The sequence below is a fragment of the Sebastes fasciatus genome, chromosome 21 (assembly GCF_043250625.1).
Source record: "Sebastes fasciatus isolate fSebFas1 chromosome 21, fSebFas1.pri, whole genome shotgun sequence".
Classification (NCBI taxonomy): Eukaryota; Metazoa; Chordata; class Actinopteri; order Perciformes; family Sebastidae; genus Sebastes; species Sebastes fasciatus.
The window spans coordinates 7122906-7140108 of record NC_133815.1 but is presented as its reverse complement, the minus strand read 5'-3'; the positions used below and the strand labels follow the sequence as shown (position 1 = coordinate 7140108).

The window sequence follows — 17203 nt, the reverse complement described above, 5'->3', positions numbered from 1 at the left end:
GGTGAAAACTGACAACTGCATGTGGATTAACGGACTGTTGAGTAATGTAATCCATCACAGGTCTTCATTAAAAAGCATCTTAAAACCCATTTGTTTTTCCTTTTTATCTCCTGTACACTTATATATGCTTGTTTTTTATACATTCCTGTATTTTTTAACTCCCCTTTTCCCATTTATAACTTGTTGTTAAGTACTACACAAATAAACTTTGCCAATCACATTGACAAAATCTTATGTAGACTTATATGTTTGCTGCGAAGGTTTATAACATAAGGAAGTCTCAAGTGTCGACTATTTCATTTTTTTTTCAAATCTGTGGAAATATTGGTTTTAAACGTTGGGAAAAGGTGTTATCATTCATACTGTATATCAGACACAAGAGATCACTAAAATACCTTTAAAGATTCAACCCGCTTCTAGATAACAGGGTGGCCCAATCATCAAGTAGCCTTGATGTACAGACAGCTGAGGTAACAAATGGGGCTAACTAGCAATTCATATTAGTAATTTAGATCTGTATCTTGTTGAGGAGCTAAAAAACACTACAATGGTCAGCTACATTTTCCCAAGTTGGCAAGCAAGTGATCATAAGGTTTCAGCAGTTAAATGTGACCTGGGTGAACAGGTGATTCCAGGGCTAACGTTAGCTGGCATCAATGCCAGCTCCAGAATCAATGACAATGAAACTTCCACCGTCTTTCCAGTGTTGCCCGTGTCTTCACTTTCTTCTTTTTCGCTATAAAAGTATAGCCAAATTCCAGTAACTTGAGTTGTTTAACCTGAACATGCTCTGTGTGCATTATTTCAATGCAGCACCACCTTGTGTCCAGTAAGAGTAATAGCAGAATAAAATTGGACCAAATCAGAAAACAAGCCATTTCACCAAAATATAATAAAATCTACTCAAAGCGCTGTCTCTAAAGGCCTTTTTATTATTATCTGCAAATAAGAAGTGTCTGCAAACTCAGAAACACAGCGTTATCATATAGAATGATCATATATTTTGGAGGAATTACCGTACAGTATTAATGCAAGTTCATGAAGTTCTTTTTTTCTTCAGACCACTAAACCTCCCCCCCTTATCTGGCACCCTCTTGAAAATGACTCTGGTTTCCCAACTGAACCAACTCCCAGAAAAGTGATCCAGGTAAGAAACTATTCAGCACTCACCACAATATTATGATTTTAAAATGTATAAGTCTAAATGTTTGTCATCTTGTCGTTTCAGGGGAAGCAATAATGGAGAGCAGAGAGGCTGAACACACGTTTTGACTCAGAGACAGAAATGACTATCTAAGTATTCTGTTGGTGTTTCTGCCTCCTTCAAATAAACATTTCAAGTCTGTTATTTGAGAAAAGTTTTTTTTTTTTTGGTATAATGTCATGTGAAATGTCCACTTTTTCCAAAAAGAGCTGGAACGTTTGATCATTTTTCCACAATTTGTCAAAATGAGACACCAATTAAACGTGCTGTAAGCAGAATATTTCTGACATCATTGGGCAAAAATTCCATAATAACCTTTCAGCATATTGTAATTTAAGTGCTCTGAGAGAAAACTAGACTTCTGACTAGACTATAAAATTTGAGGCAAGAAATAGGCATTACAGTAACAGAATATTGATTCATATTTGATCAACGCTGCCTAGTTTGACCGTTTGGTCAGAGTTCGCGAGTGATTGACAGCTGCTCAGAGACGGCAGCTGGACAGCAGACCTCAGATCAGCTCTGATTGGTTGTTTTCCTCCGGACTGTGAAATCTTGCAGATGTCATTAGGAGCACCAGAGGACATCGGAGGACACAGAAGGCACATGATTTCTTTCACATTACCTGTCTCATGCACTACTGTCAGGATATAGTGACCGTTTTATAAAAATAACATTTTTAATCATATTTGCTCCATTTCTGCCCACTGCAGCTTTAAGTGATTATGGGATGGATAGCAGGTTATACACAAGTCTGAAGTTTACAAATAGACAACACTGTATACAGTAAATGACTTGCGACTTTCTCTCTAGATTTCGGGACTTTTGGAGCTACTGCTGCTACTTTCATTAGAAAAGAGTTGGAAACACCGGGCTGGGTTTTTCAGTTGGATCATTTAAAAAAAAATCTAGTGTAGTCTTGCTAGTTTCTCAAGATCGCCCACCTTGCCTTTAATCAATTAATTGAAAAAAAAACAAAACATTTTAACTAATAACTATTGACAAATTAAGATTAATCACTAATGAAAATAATCGTTAGTTACAGCTACTTACATTACAAATACCTATTTTCCCCAAATTGTCCCAGCAGCAAACAAATACCTAGTTGGACTTTGATATTAAACTAGAACATTTTGATGCAATACAGATTGTGTAATAGACTCCATCTACTGGCATGGACACTATAAAGCAGGTGTATGAGCAGACAGGAGGCATATCTGTGATCAAGATGAGAGGACTTACACTGCTGTGTTTGGTGGGATTCATTCTCGCTGCTTCGGTAAGACAGTGTGTTAAGATTCCCCAGATTTACGGAAATGGGATTATTTGATTAAAACTAATTAACACTGCTATTGTGCTGTAGCTTTTATGTGTTGTTCTTCAATGTATTACTCTGTCCCTAACCTGCTAAATAAAGTACTGCACTTTGCTTCTTACGTTGCAATAACTTGAATTTCAGCATCTTAATTTGTGTTACCTAGAGCTAAAAAGCAGTCTACCTTAGTCTTACAGATGTTAGTGTGCTGTATATTCAAATTGTGGGACTATTGCTTAACTAACTGTGTTGAAAATAGGTTGCAGAGCCTGACTTCAGATTTAAACATAACAACTTTGACTTAAATGAAGAACTTAGATGTACATTTTTTTATTTTTTTCCAAAGAATCAGTGAATAAACTGGAGCATTAATTATCCTGCTGCTGTCTCTTTGAAACAGCTTTATTGATTATTTTGTTGCCTTATTTGAAATCGTATGTCAATGACCTTGCAGAACTAGAATAAACAAAAAAGGCAAACAATATTACGCAAACACCCAATGTTGTTTCTTTGGTTTAAGGTTGTTGCATATTTTTTTAATTCAAGTATCATATATTTCAATTTCAGTGGCCTGAAGGAGGCACGGTGCCGCTTGCAGCTGGGTCAATGGTAGGTGAAAAACCAGACGGTGGGAGAGAGTGATTCTATTGGTTATAAACATCTAATAGTGTTAGCCTTGATGTAGCGATGTAGCCGAGGCAACAAATAAGACTAACTAGCAATAATTTAGACCAGGTATCTTGTTGAGAAGCTAAAAACACTACAGTGGACATTTACAGCGACATTTCCCAAGTTGGCAAGCAAGGCCTTTTGTTGTTTGTCACTCAGAAACACAGTGTTGTCATATACAATAGTCATATATTTTGGAAGAATTACTGTACAGTATTACTGCAAGTTCCTGAAATGTTTTCTTTTTCTTTCAGCCTAACGCTCAAGATATCTGGCACCCTCTTGAAAATGACTCTGGTTTCGGACCTCAACCAACTGCCGCAAAAGTGACCAGGTATGAAAATATTCAACACAATATTCTGATTTGAAAATGTATAAGTCTAAATGTTTGTCATCTTGTCGTTTCAGGGGAAGCAATAATGAATAATGGACAGCAGAGGGGCTGAATACACGTTTTAAATCAGTGACAGAAATGACTATCTAAGTATTCTGTTGGTGTTTCTGCCTCCTTCAAATAAACATTTCAAGTCTGTTATTTGAGAAAAGTTTCTTTTTTTTTGGTATAATGTCATTTGAAATGTCCACTTTTTCCAAAAAGAGCTGGAACGTTTGATCATTTTTCGACGATTTCTAAAAAATGAGACACCAATTAAACGTGCTGTAGGCAGAATATTTCTGGCATCATTGGGCAAAAATTCCATAATAACCTTTCAGCATATTGTAATTTAAGTGCTCTGAGAGAAAACTAGACTTCTGACTAGACTATAAAATTTGAGGCAAGAAATAGGCATTACAGTAACAGAATATTGATTCCTATTTGATCAGCACTGCCTAGTTTGACATTTTGGTCAGAGTTTACGAGTGATTGACAGCTGGCTCTCAGAGACGGCAGCTGGACAGCAGACCTCAGATCAGCTCTGATTGGTTGTTTTCCTCCGGTCTGTGAAATCTTGCAGATGCCGTTAGGAGCACCGGAGGACACAGAGTTACATGATTTCTTTCACATTACCTGTCTCATGCACTACTGTCAGGATGTAGTGACCGTTTTATAAAAATAAAATTTTTAATCATATTTGCTCCATTTCTGCCCACTGCAGCTTTAAGTGATTATTGGATGGATAGCAGGTTATACACAAGTCTGAAGTTTACAAATGGACAACACTGTATACAGTAAATGACTTGCGACTTTCTCTCTAGATTTCGGGACTTTTGGAGCTACTGCTGCTACTTTCATTAGAAAAGAGTTGGCAACACCGGGCTGGGTTTTTCAGTTGGATCTATTTTCCCCAAATTGTCCCACCCGATAACAAATACCTAGTTGGACTTTGATATTAAACTAGAACACTGTGATGCAATACAGATTGTGTAATAGACTCCACCTACTGGCATGGACACTATAAAGCAGGCGTATGAGCAGATAGGAGGCATATTTGTGATCAAGATGAGAGGAAAGCAATAAATAAATCAAATTCTCTGACAAAAAAAAAAAGAAAACAATCAGGTGTCTGTGTCTGTGGCAGGACTGTAATAAACCCGTCCATCATCACTCATTTCATTCGGCCCGAATGTAGTGATTGGACGGGCTACCTGTCTGCACTCTGCTATGCACTCATTACACGTCACCAGTTTCTTTCACCAGCTGCTGACAGCTGTGAGTGCTAACAATAGCCATGTTTGTTGTTTATGTTCATTATGATAATTTGGGGGAGTGGCTTTGGAGGGAGGCTTGAAGCGACGGACTGTCACTGTTGCCAACTTGGCGACTTTCTCTCTAGATTTCGGGACTTTTAGAGCTACTGCTGCTACTTTCATTAGAAAAGAGTTGGAAACACCTGGCTGGGTTTTTCAGTTGGATCATCTTAAAAAAATCTAGTATTGTCTCAAGATCGCCCACCTTGCCTTTAATCAATTAATTGAAAAAAAAAATTGTAACTAATAACTATTGACTAATTAAGATTAATCAATAGTGAAAATAACCGTTAGTTACAGCTACTTACATTACAAATACCTATTTTCCCCAAATTGTCCCAGCAGCAAACAAATACCTAGTTGGACTTTGATATTAAACTAGAACATTTTGATGCAATACAGATTGTGTAATAGACTCCATCTACTGGCATGGACACTATAAAGCAGGTGTATGAGCAGACAGGAGGCATATTTGTGATCAAGATGAGAGGACTTACACTGCTGTGTTTGGTGGGATTCATTCTCGCTGCTTCGGTAAGACAGTGTGTTAAGATTCCCCAGATTTACGGAGATGGGATTATTTGATTAAAACTAATTAACACTGCTATTGTGCTGTAGCTTTTATGTTATTTTTCAATGTATTACTCTGTCCCTAACCTGCTAAATAAAGTACTGCACTTTGCTTCTTACGTTGCAATAACTTGAATTTCAGCATCTTGATTTGTGTTACCTAGAGCTAAAAAGCAGTCTACCTTAGTCTTAAAGATGTTAGTGTGCTGTATATTCAAATTGTGGGACTATTGCTTAACTAACTGTGTTGAAAATAGGTTGCAGAGCCTGACTTTAGATTTAAACATAACAACTTTGACTTAAATGAAGAACTTAGATGTACATTTTTTGATTTTTTCCCCAAGAATCAGTGAATAAACTGGAGCATTAATTATCCTGCTGCTGTCTCTTTGAAACAGCTTTATTGATTATTTTGCTGCTTTATTTGAAATCGTATGTCAATGACCTTGCAGAACTAGAATAAACAAAAAAGGCAAACAATATTACGCAAACACACAATGTTGTTTCTTTGGTTTAGGGTTGTTGCATGTTTTTTTAATTCAAGTACCATATATTTCAATTTCAGTGGCCTGAAGGAGGCACGGTGCCGCTTGCAGCTGGGTCAATGGTAGGTGAAAAACCAGACGGTAGGAGAAAGTGGTTATATTGATTTTCAAGACGAAGCCCGGTCCAAGAGATCACTGATGGGACTTCTTTATTTAGTGGAGGCCAGCTAGTAGTAGTTACACAGCACAGACTGAATGACCAGCCAATACAAATAGCATAATTCTGATATAGTGTTAGCTCCAAAATGTATCATAACTGGTGAAAAAGTATTGGCAGCTGGCATCACTGCAGCAAAACATAAAGACTTTTGGGACCATAAACAGCACCAAACTAAAGCCTCAAAAATGACCATAAAGTAAATATCTTAACCTTCATAACCTTCATGAAAGTCTATTTCAGGGCTGATATCTTGAACTACATTAGTTTTACTGTTGCTAGGTGGACTTAATAAACTGGCAACTCCATACAGATTAACAGACTCTTGATCCTTGCTTGAGTAATGTAATCCATCACAGGTCGTCATTAAAAAGCATCTTCAAACCCATTTGTTTTCCTTTTTATACCTTGTTCACTTAGATATGCTTGTTTTTTTTAGATATTCCTGTTTTTTTTATCTCGCCTTTCCCATTTTCTTTTTGTAAAACACTTTATTTTGTTAAGTACTACATAAATAAAGTTTGCAAATACAACATTGACACAGTTTTATGTAGCCTTTTATGTGTGCTGAGAAGGATTACAACATAAGTAAGTCTCAAGTGTCTCCTAATTCATTTTCATATCACACAGAAATTAATAAATTCTTGGAAATGGGTGGAAATAACATTAAAAAACATATCCTATTTTAGCTAACAGTCTAGCTTGAATTTTATTGTGTGATCTGATCACATATCATTCCCTGAGCAAACCTTAGATGGGAAAATCAAAATGGTAATTTCCTACCTGTTATCCAGCAGCTGGCTGTATTTTCAAGCTGTGTTTGTGAACCACTGATGTCTACTGTCTGCCTGGGGCAAAATCATAGAAATTCAACATTTCCAGACGCTGATGGCGGGTCAGGGAGGGCCCAAATCTGTTGAAATATTGGTTTCAAACATTGAGAAAGGGTGTTATCATTCCAGACAGACACAAGAATACCTATTAAATCCGCTTCTGAATAATGGAGGAAATAACGGCTTAAGTTTGCTTATAGGGAAAAGTATGTGGCCGAAACATCTAATAGTGTTAGCCTTGATGTAGCAAGATAGCCGAAGCAACAAATAAGACTAACTAGCAATAATTTAGACCAGGTATCTTGTTGAGAAGCTAAAAACACTACAGTGGACATTTACAGTGACATTTCCCAAGTTGGCAAGCAAGGCCTTTTGTGTTTGTCACTCAGAAACACATGTTGTCATATAGAATAGTCATATATTATGTATATATATATATATATATATATATATATGTAGTCATATATTTTGGAAGAATTACTGTACAGTATTACTGCAAGTTCCTGAAATGTTTTCTTTTTCTTCAGCCCAAGGACTGGCACCCTCTTGAAAATGACTCTGGTTTCGGACCTCAACCAACTGCCGCAAAAGTGACCAGGTATGAAAATATTCAGCACAATATTCTGATTTTAAACTATATAAATCTAAATGTTTGTCATCTTGTTATTTCAGCGGAAGCAATAATGAATAACGGACAGCAGAGGGGCTGAACACACGTTTTGACTCAGAGACAGAAATGACCGTCTAAGTATTCTGTTGGTGTTTCTGCCTCCTTCAAATAAACATCTCAAGTCTGTTGTGTGAGAAAAGTTTCTTTTATTTGTTAATATGCTTGGTATAAGGTCATTTGAAACGTCTTACTTTTTCCAAAAAAGACCTGGAACTTTTGATAAATTTTCCACGATTTGTCAAAATGAGACACCAATTAAGTGATTATGGGAAGGATAGCAGGTTAACACGAGTCTTCAGTTTACAAATGGACAACAACACCTTTTCTGGAAAAAGACACAGTGAATCCCCATTTTCAACGTTTAAAGATTCAGACAAGACTTCAATCACAAGGATCACTTTATTTTTTTGTGTTAGGCTCTTCTCTTTTCATCACAAATATTATCTACGTCCACCCAAAGTGTTCCAGCCGGGATCGACGCTCCCCGACATCTTTTATGGAAAGGACAGAAACATAGAACATAAATCCAGTTCTTCACCTTTCTTAAACATAACTATGCTTGTAGCAAAAACCCATTTGATTTTAACTGGGCGTACCACTGTTTTGTAAGTGGACGGTACTCTGTTGGTTTGGTGACAGTTTGTTTTTACAGGCGAGTAGTCGCTGTAACTCTCCGGAAATTAAGTTATGCACAAGCTACTTGTTCTACACAACTGCAACGAGGGCTGACTCAGCAATTTACTAATGAGGAAAAGCCTTGATTAAAAAAAAGTCTTAAAACTGGGGATGAATGTACCACTTTATAGCAAATTCTAAAAGTTGTGAACACAGTACGGCCAAACAACCTCGACAAATATGCTTTTAAAGTGGTTTCCCGTCATTTTTCTTGCCGACTGTAACATCTGTGACCATCTGGTGTCAAAACCACAGTAAAGTTTTTGTAACCAAAAGAATGGTTTCGGATTAGAAACTTTTAATTTCTCTTTTTTTGCGGACGTCTAAAAAGACCAAGGTGAAGTAAGGGGCAGCAAAATCAAACGGTGGATATGAAAGACAGTTAGTAGTTGTAATCATCGGCAAACTACAACAGCACTACATTCTTCAACAGAAGGATTTTTTTTTTGTTTTGTATATTGGGTTTTGAGATCCAGAGGCAGGCAGCAGCCTGTGAGACAACAAGCAAAGTTCTCTTCAGATGACAAAGCAGTTTCTCTCTATCAGTAAGGCCACTTTATATAGAAATTCTAAATGGAGGACCACAACCTATCGCTTCTTGTCCATAGATCTTTGCAGAGTGTCATCATCATCATCATCATCATCATGAAGGGAAAAAAGCTTCAAGTTTCTAAATTAAAGAGCCTGATGGCCGGCTTGTATGTGGGGGGAGGGGGGGTGGGCCGGTGTTTGCCTCGTTCACCACCACAGCAAAAAAAAAAAAAAAAAAAAAAGCTCAGTCCACATCGTCACCACCAGCTTTGCTGCTGAGGTAGTATCCCCACTCCCAAAGCCCCCACCGCAACTCAAAAACACACCCCAAAATACCATGTGCGATTGGGTTATAACGATCTTGCAAAAAAATAGATATTTTCACAGAAGTTTGTAAAATCATCTCGCCTAAAGTTATCCTCTGTGGCTTTATCGAAGCAAGTTGAAGTCCAGAGAAAAAGTTGCGCCACACAACTGCTGCTCCGAGTACAATCCACAAAAGACAAAACATGTCGTCTGTTGTTGCTGCTGCAGTGTTGTACGTTTGGGTGTATTTTGCCAATTCCTTTCCAATTATTCCCTCTTTCAACAGCCCCTTCAGATGCAGTCCTTCAGTTTTGCCAACCGGTGTATGGAAAGTGTGTTACTATGTATTTAAAGGGAGTGTCACTGTATGTGGTGCGATGGTATTGCCGTGTATGAGTGCGTATGTATATGAGGCTGTGTGTGTGAGTGGCAACGTGAGCTCTGTCAGGACTGCAGTCAACACAGCTGGAGTTCAGCTTCCTTCGAGGGGGGGAGGGGGGGGGCTGGGCAGGACCGTGCTGAAGGGGCCGGGGGACGGAGGGGAGCGGCTCTACTTATCCCCCAGGATGGCGTACTGGTTGTCGAGCTGCAAATGCTGCATAGAGGCGCCACTGCCGGTCTCCTCTCTACCGCGGTTCCTGTGTTTCACCACCTCAAAGGTCTTCTCCATTTCTCTGTCCCTGAAACACAGACACGTATCGTTTCAGTCAAACTGCAACGACACATCAACCTCCCATGTTAAAGGGACAGTGCGTAAGATTTGGCGGCATCTAGTGGTGTGGTTGCAGATTGCAACCAACTGAGTACCCCTTGGCTAACTCCTTCTTTTCTAAACTACGGAAACCCGTGACGCTGAGTGCAAAACTGTGGTAATGCTGTTCGCCTCGCTCAGAGGCCATCCTTACCATAATAACACTAATTTAGGAGCAATGGAAGTCAGATGGATGGCAGTACCACGGTTTGGCACTCTGCAGCTCACGTTCGCTAGTTGCAAGACTTCTTCAATGCAGCATGATGTTCATTTAGTAAATTATGGTCCCATTTAGAGTCAAATAGACCATAAAGCAGGGTATGCTTTAGGGCGTGGCTACCTTGTGATTGACAGGTTGCTACCGGTGTTGTCCGGTCTGGGAGCTGATCTGTTTTCAGTTCATGAAATTTAATTGTGACCTTTTTGGTCACCTAAAATGTCTTATTCAGCGTTCGGTTGTACTTAGCTCCAGCTTCTCGTCACATCTGGTTGCAAAAAAAGGACATGGCGAAAGCCAAAAACCAAGATGACGACCGACAATATACCGATCGTGAGGCTTCAAAACAGCAGTCCACAAACCAATGAGTGGCGTCAGGTCGACTACGTCCCTTTCTTATATACAGTCTATGAGAGGACTCCGCGAAGAGGACCCGCTCCCTATGTAGATATGAAGGGATCATTCTAAGCTAACAAAAACGCAACGATTCTTAGTTTCAGGTGATTATACACTAATGAAAACACAGTTATGAATACTATATTCAATTTCGGCTAATAGATCCCTTGAAATGTTACACATTGTTCCTTTAAACAAACTGTTGTCAGTGAACTCTACTTACTTGCGTGTCTCCACATGCTTGGCGGTGGACAGTAGAGAGGGGAACTGTGTGTCACTGAAGATCTCAGGAGGCCCCTGGGTGGGAGTTCGTCTGGTGGTGCCCAGCCGAGCCCCTGGAGGGCGATATACACCAGAAGGCTTCGACTCTGGCTCCTCTTCTTCCTCTGTAATTATAAAAAAAATCCCACCAGTTAGAAAGACGGAACTTGATTTTTCAGGGGCAAATTATTTTCCATTTTCTCGAAACACATTAATAATTAGAAGGTTTCAACTGCTTCAGGCGGTAAAATTAAAATAAATTAAAACCATGGTGGTATGTTCATCCCATGACCGTGTTAACTCCTGACCCTTTAAAACAAATGAGTGTTGAAGTCTGTGTACTCACCCACGGGTGCGGCAGAAGGAGGCGGAGCAGCACCAGACTTGTTCCAGGGACCGGACACTCTGTCTCCGCTGTACTGAATGATCTCTCCGTCCTCACCAACCTCCTCCTTCTCGTACTCTTCCTCCTCTTTCTCGTCACTGCAGACAGAAAGAAGTCAGTTAAACTGAGGTGAACCCACGATGAGCTATCTAGGATTTTTTTTTTCTCCTCTTTGTTTAGTCGACAGAAAAATAATCACTAACAATTTTTTGATATATTGATTAATTGTCAAAATCGATGTCCACTAGACCACAGACCATGGATGCATAAGAGGTTGAGCCCTGTGCTTTTTTTTGGCCACTGTGCATCACGAAATTTAACAGGTGTGCTGAGATTAACATCAAGGCCAAGTTCAAAGACGGGTGTGGTCCGAGCAAGGGCACCACCAGAAGTAAGGGGGGGTAGAGTGAGGAAGGGGCCGTTGACCTGACCCTTTAAGCCCATGGTCCGATTTGGCGTTGCGGCTGGTGTAATCCCATCACAAGATGGTCTCTAGTTACACCCTGAATTTGCCCCTGACTAAGGGAAGGGGAGTTTTAAAGGAAACATGTGCTCATTTCCAGGATCATACTTGTATTTTGGGTTTCTACTAGAACATTTTTACATGCTCTAATGTTAAATTATTTTTCTCATACTGTCTGAATATACCCGTATTCACCCTCATGCTCTGTCTTAGCGCCTGTCTCTTTAAGACCCCCTCCTGAAATGTCTGCTCTGATTGGCTTGCGAGAAACATATGGTGCACCTTTGCGAAGGTAGTTCTCAAGCTGTGGGTAGAAATACTCAGATGGGGGGAGCGGTATATTCTAATGAGCCTGCATGTGACATAAGGGAGCTAAATCTGAATGGCTTGTTGTTGTTTTTCTCATTATATGTTCCCTTTTGCAAATGTAAGTGTGGAAGATGGAGGACCAGTCATTGGGGCCACGGTCCTTACTACACCCCTCCCACCTAATGGTACCAAGGCTGAGATGCAAAAGACAACTCCTCAGGTGGACAAGGAGTCATGACTACCACATACAGTACATACATTTCACTCTCACCTTATCTGCAAAGCTTGGAGACGGAGCCCGCTGTAGTCAACTTCTTTCTGTTCAAACTCTTTCCATTCCTCGTCCTCCTGGGCAGAAGGATGCATTAAATCTCAGAGCACCACAGTAGGATATATTATTTGTAATATTTAATATAGTGATCTTCTTCTAGCCAGGTCATCCCAAGACGTGGTTACACAGGCAAGGCAAGGCAGCTTTATTTGTAGAGCACATTTAAGCAACAGGGCAATTCAAAGTGCTTGACATAAACATTCAAGAACATTGCAACAAAGTGCAAAAGAACATTAAGACATAATTAAAACAGTTATTAAACCATTAAAGATTAGAAAATAAAAACAAGCTAAAAATAAAAGCTAGGATAGAAGTTAAAATAGAATAAAACACAAAAGAGTAAAAGCTCTAGTGCAGTATAAAGTCATTATCTGGTTTAATAAAAGGCAGCAGCAAACAGGAACGTTTTAAGCTTTGATTTAAAAGAACTCAGAGTTGGAGTTGGTCCTGCAGGTTTCTGGGAGCTTGTTCCAGATATTTGGTGCATAAAAACTGAACGCTGCTTCTGCATGTTTAGTTGTGACTCTGGGGACACTAAGCAAACCTGATCCAGATGACCTGAGAGGTCTGGATGGTTCAGAACATAGCAGAAGATCGGAAATGTATTTTGGCCCCTAAACCATTCAGTGCTTTGTAAACCAGCAGCAGTATTTTGAAATCAATTCTCTGAGAGAGACAGGCAGCCAATGTAGAGACCTCAGAACTGGACTGATATGATCCATGTTGATATGATCCACAGGCCATAACAGTTTGGGTGACAGCATGACAAGTTATTTCACCTTATGATTATGATGGTTTAACAAAGCTACGTTATCTTATTATAAGGTGAAATAACTTGTCACGCTGTCACCCAAACTGTTATGGCCTGTTTAACCATTTCTCGGTAAGAATAAGAAGAAGAGCTTCACTATTTTAAGCACAAGTTTTTACAGGGTTGACAGCCTTTTTAGCTTCCAAAATGACATGATTATGATGGTGTAACAACGCTTAAGTTATCTATTATAAGGTGAAATAACTTGTCACGTTGATCCAAACTGTTATGGCCCTGTGTAACCATGTCTTGGGATGGCCTGGCTAGAAGAAGAGGAAGAGCTTCACCATATTAAGCACAAGTTTTTACAGGGTTGACAGCCTTTTTAGCTTCCAAAATGACATGATTATGATGGTGTAACAAAGCTAAGTTATCTTATTATGTCATTTTGGAAGCTAAAAGGCTGTCAACCCTGTAAAAACTTGTGCTTAATATATTGATGCTCTTCTTCTAGCCAGGTCATCCCAAGACATGGTTATACAGGCCAGGGTGACAAGTTATTTCACCTTATAATAGATAACTTAGCTTTGTTACACCATCATATTCATGTCATTTCAGTACAACGTGTGCTTAATATAGTGAAGCTCTTCTTCTTCTAGCCAGGTCATCCCAAGACATGGTTATACAGTATGACAAGTTATCTAACCTTATAATAGATAACTTAGCTTTGTAACACCATCATAATCATGTCATATGAAAGCTAAAAAGGCTGTCAACCCTGTACAACTTGTGCTTAATATAGTGAAGCTCTTCTTTTTCTAGTTACACAGGGCCATAACAGTTTGGATCAACGTGACAAGTTATTTCACCTTATAATAGCTTAATTACACCATTATAATCATGTCAAATGAAAGCCAAAAAGGGTGTCACGGCTGTAGAAACTTGTGCTTTTTATAGTGAAGATCTTCTTCTTCTAGCCAGGTCATCCCAAGACATGGTTATACAGGCCAGAGTGACAAGTTATTTCACCTTATAATTGATAACTTAGCTTTGTTACAGCATTATAATCATGTCATATGAAAGCTAAAAGGCTGTCAACCCTGTACAATTTGTGCTTAATATAGTGAAGCTCTTCTTTTTCTAGTTACACAGGACCATAACAGTTTGGATCAACGTGACAAGTTATCAAACCTTATAATAGCTTAATAACACTATTATAATCATGTCAAATGAAAGCCAAAAAGGCTGTCAAGGCTGTAGAAACGTGTGCTTTTTATAGTGAAGATCTTCTTCTTCTTCTAGCCAGGTCATCCCAATACATGGTTACACAGTTTGCCATTAGTTTGGGTGACAGAATGACAAATTATCTAACCTTAACCTTAATTACACCATCATATTCATGTCATTTCTGTACAACGTGTGCTTAATATAGTGAAGCTCTTCTTCTTCTTCTTCTAGCCAGGTCATCCCAAGACATGGTTATACAGTATGACAAGTTATCTATCCTTATAATAGATAACTTAAGCTTTGTTATCCCATCATAATCATGTCATATGGAAGCTAAAAGGCTTTCAACCCTGTACAATTTGTGCTTAATATAGTGAAGCTCTTCTTCTTCTTCTAGCTACACAGGGCCATAACAGTTTGGATCAACGTGACAAGTTATCAAACGTTATAATAGCTTAATAAAACCATTATAATCATGTCAAATGAAAGCTAAAAGGCTGTCAACACTGTAAGAACCTGTGACAAATGGCGGCTGGGCCTAGTTGGTGGACAGCCACGATACAAAGAGGAGGAGATGACAGCTTCCTCCATACAGTCACACGCACACACTAGGCCTTTAACAGTGTATTAGCTAATAAGAGGGCCTAATCTAACTAATACTTTGACACAAAACGGACGTAGAGGTTGTAAAAATAACGGTTTTGTCGTGCTAAACGTGAATGTGTTGCTAGGGTGGAAACCATATGCTACCTAGCAACCGGCGTTTTCTCCCTTCTTAGTCAAATATATATATAATAAGTGCATGATTTTGATTAATAAACAGGTGGAAAAGGGTGTAAATGTGTAAGCAAGCAAGCTGCATTGAAGCAGGAAGCAGATTGTGACGAGGGATGCAGATTTTGACACGACACCGGTGCTCTGGAAAAAAAAGACAAAAAAAAGGGCAGCAAAAAAGTTCGGTTTTACCTTCTCGATCTGCGCGTCTTGATTGTCGTTTTTTGTTGATTTCTCTTTCTCTCTCTTGGTTTTTTTGATCATAGCAGACGTGGGCCCAGAAGAAGAAGCAGCGGCGGCGGACTCCTTGCCCTTTCCTTTCTCTTTCTTCTTCTTTTTATCCCGCTTGGCGAAGAAGTCGTCCAGGCTCTTCTCTGGTGGTAGATCCGCCATTTTCAAAAAAGGAGCGACGAGTTAAACTAGTGAAGCTAAAAGCGACGAGTGAAATGATAGATGTGGAGATGTAATCTGGTTTAGAGAGAGAGAGGACGGCTGTTTAAATAAGGATGGAGTTGCTGCTTAAGATGAGTGTTTAACTTGTGTTACAGGCTGGTAATAAAATGTCCACCCTGGATCTCCTGACTGCTGAATCGATGCTCTCCTGACAACCATGAGCCATGCACGGGCTATTTGACAAATCTGCACTGTGACCCGGAAATACATCCACCCTCAACCGGAAGGAGTATCAGACCCAAAAAATATAAAGTCACAATATTAGTCATATTTCATTTTATTTTTATTTTATTCTAACTTTAACTTTGTAAATATATTAAATTAAATGAAATCAAATTAAATTAAATTAAATTAAAATATTATGAGCCAAAAAATAAATTCACAATATTAGTCAATTCTCTCATATAAATCAGTCATATTTCATTTTATTTTTTAATGTATTTTAACTTAAAAAAAATCTTCTTGAAACTAGAATGCAAAAATATATGAAATTAAATTAAATTAAGTTAAAGTAAAATATTATGAGCCAAAAAATAATGTCACAATATTAGTCAATTCTGTCATATAAATCAGTCATATTTCATTTGATTTTTTTATTGTATTTTAACTTAAAAAAAAAAAACTTCTTGAAACTAGAATGCAAAAATATATTAAATTAAAATTAAATATTATGAGCCAAAAAATAAAGTCACAATATTAGTCAATTCTCTCATATAAATCAGTCATATTTCATTTGATTTTTTTTATTGTATTTTAACTTTTAAAAAATTCTTGAAATTAGAATGCAAAAATATATTAAATTAAAATTAAATATTACCGCACAAAAAACATCCCATTAAAACTAGAATGCAAAAATATATTAAATTCAAATTAAATATTATGAGCCAAAAAATAAAGTCACAGTATCAGTAAATTCCCTCATATAAATCAGTCATATATTTTTTTTTTTTTATTGTACGGTTAAACTAGTGAAGCTAAAGCGAGGAGTGAAATGATAGATGTGGAGACGTAATCTGGTTTAGAGAGAGAGAGGATGGTTGTTTAGATAAGGATGGAGTTGCTGCTTAAGATGAGTGTTTAACTTGTGTTACAGGCTGGTAATAAAATGTCCACCCTGGATCTCCTGACTGCTGAATCGATGCTCTCCTGACAACCATGAGCCATGCACGGGCTATTTGACAAATCTGCACTGTGACCCGGAAATACATCCACCCTCAACCGGAAGGAGTATCAGACCCAAAAAATATAAAGTTACATTTTTATTGTATTTTAACTTTAAAAACATTAAATTAAAACTAAATGCAAAAATATATTAGATTAAATTAAAATTAAATATTATGAGCCCAAAAAATAAAGTCACAATATTAGTCAATTCTGTCATATAAATCAGTTATATTTTTGGGGGTAATTTAAATTTAAAAACACCCTATTGAAACTAAAAGCAAAAATATATTAAATTCAATTAACATTTTTAAAATATATATATATTATTTATTTTTTGTCACTTTTTTGTTCAAATATAGTAGCCTTCTTAATAGTATTAGTAGTTATCAAATATAATGTATATAAATTAAGTTGTAGCAAAAAAATAAGATAAAGTAACAGTTTTTATAAAGCACTTTTCAAAAGTGCAATCAAAGCAAACATTAATAATAAAAAAAGTATAAAAGTGATTTTATTTTAACTTTAAAAACATCCTATTAAAACTAAAAGCAAAAATA

General features: G+C 37.8%; 1 protein-coding gene across 3 annotated transcripts; it reads right to left on the bottom strand.

Annotated features, from left to right (window-relative positions):
- Window positions 1–8037: 8037 nt before the first annotated feature.
- Window positions 8038–15677, bottom strand: cdv3 (carnitine deficiency-associated gene expressed in ventricle 3). 3 transcript variants are annotated; one of them, XM_074622527.1, is made up of 5 exons: window positions 15222–15677; window positions 12218–12291; window positions 11136–11272; window positions 10752–10914; window positions 8038–9844 (listed from the first exon to the last, which is right to left on the bottom strand). In XM_074622527.1, the coding sequence occupies exons 1-5, from the start codon at window positions 15420–15422 to the stop codon at window positions 9715–9717; spliced, it is 705 nt and encodes a 234-aa protein (XP_074478628.1). In that variant the 5' UTR covers window positions 15423–15677; the 3' UTR covers window positions 8038–9714. The 3 variants fall into 3 exon arrangements, with proteins under 3 accessions (XP_074478628.1, XP_074478629.1, XP_074478627.1); XM_074622528.1 differs by having other exon boundaries at window positions 12218–12285; XM_074622526.1 differs by having other exon boundaries at window positions 12218–12294; window positions 15222–15676.
- Window positions 15678–17203: the final 1526 nt, after the last annotated feature.

What these genes read in the sequence shown, in the direction of transcription:
- cdv3 (XM_074622526.1), bottom strand. Translation starts at nt 15,422, where the DNA reads ATGGCGGATCTACCACCAGAGAAGAGCCTGGACGACTTCTTCGCCAAG. An exon ending in CTCCAAGCTTTGCAGATAAG is followed by an intron (nt 11,273 to 12,217) that starts GTGAGAGTGAAA and finishes TTCTGTCTGCAG; the next exon opens with TGACGAGAAAGAGGAGGAAG. An exon ending in AAGCATGTGGAGACACGCAA is followed by an intron (nt 9,845 to 10,751) that starts GTAAGTAGAGTT and finishes TCTGTGTTTCAG; the next exon opens with GGACAGAGAAATGGAGAAGA.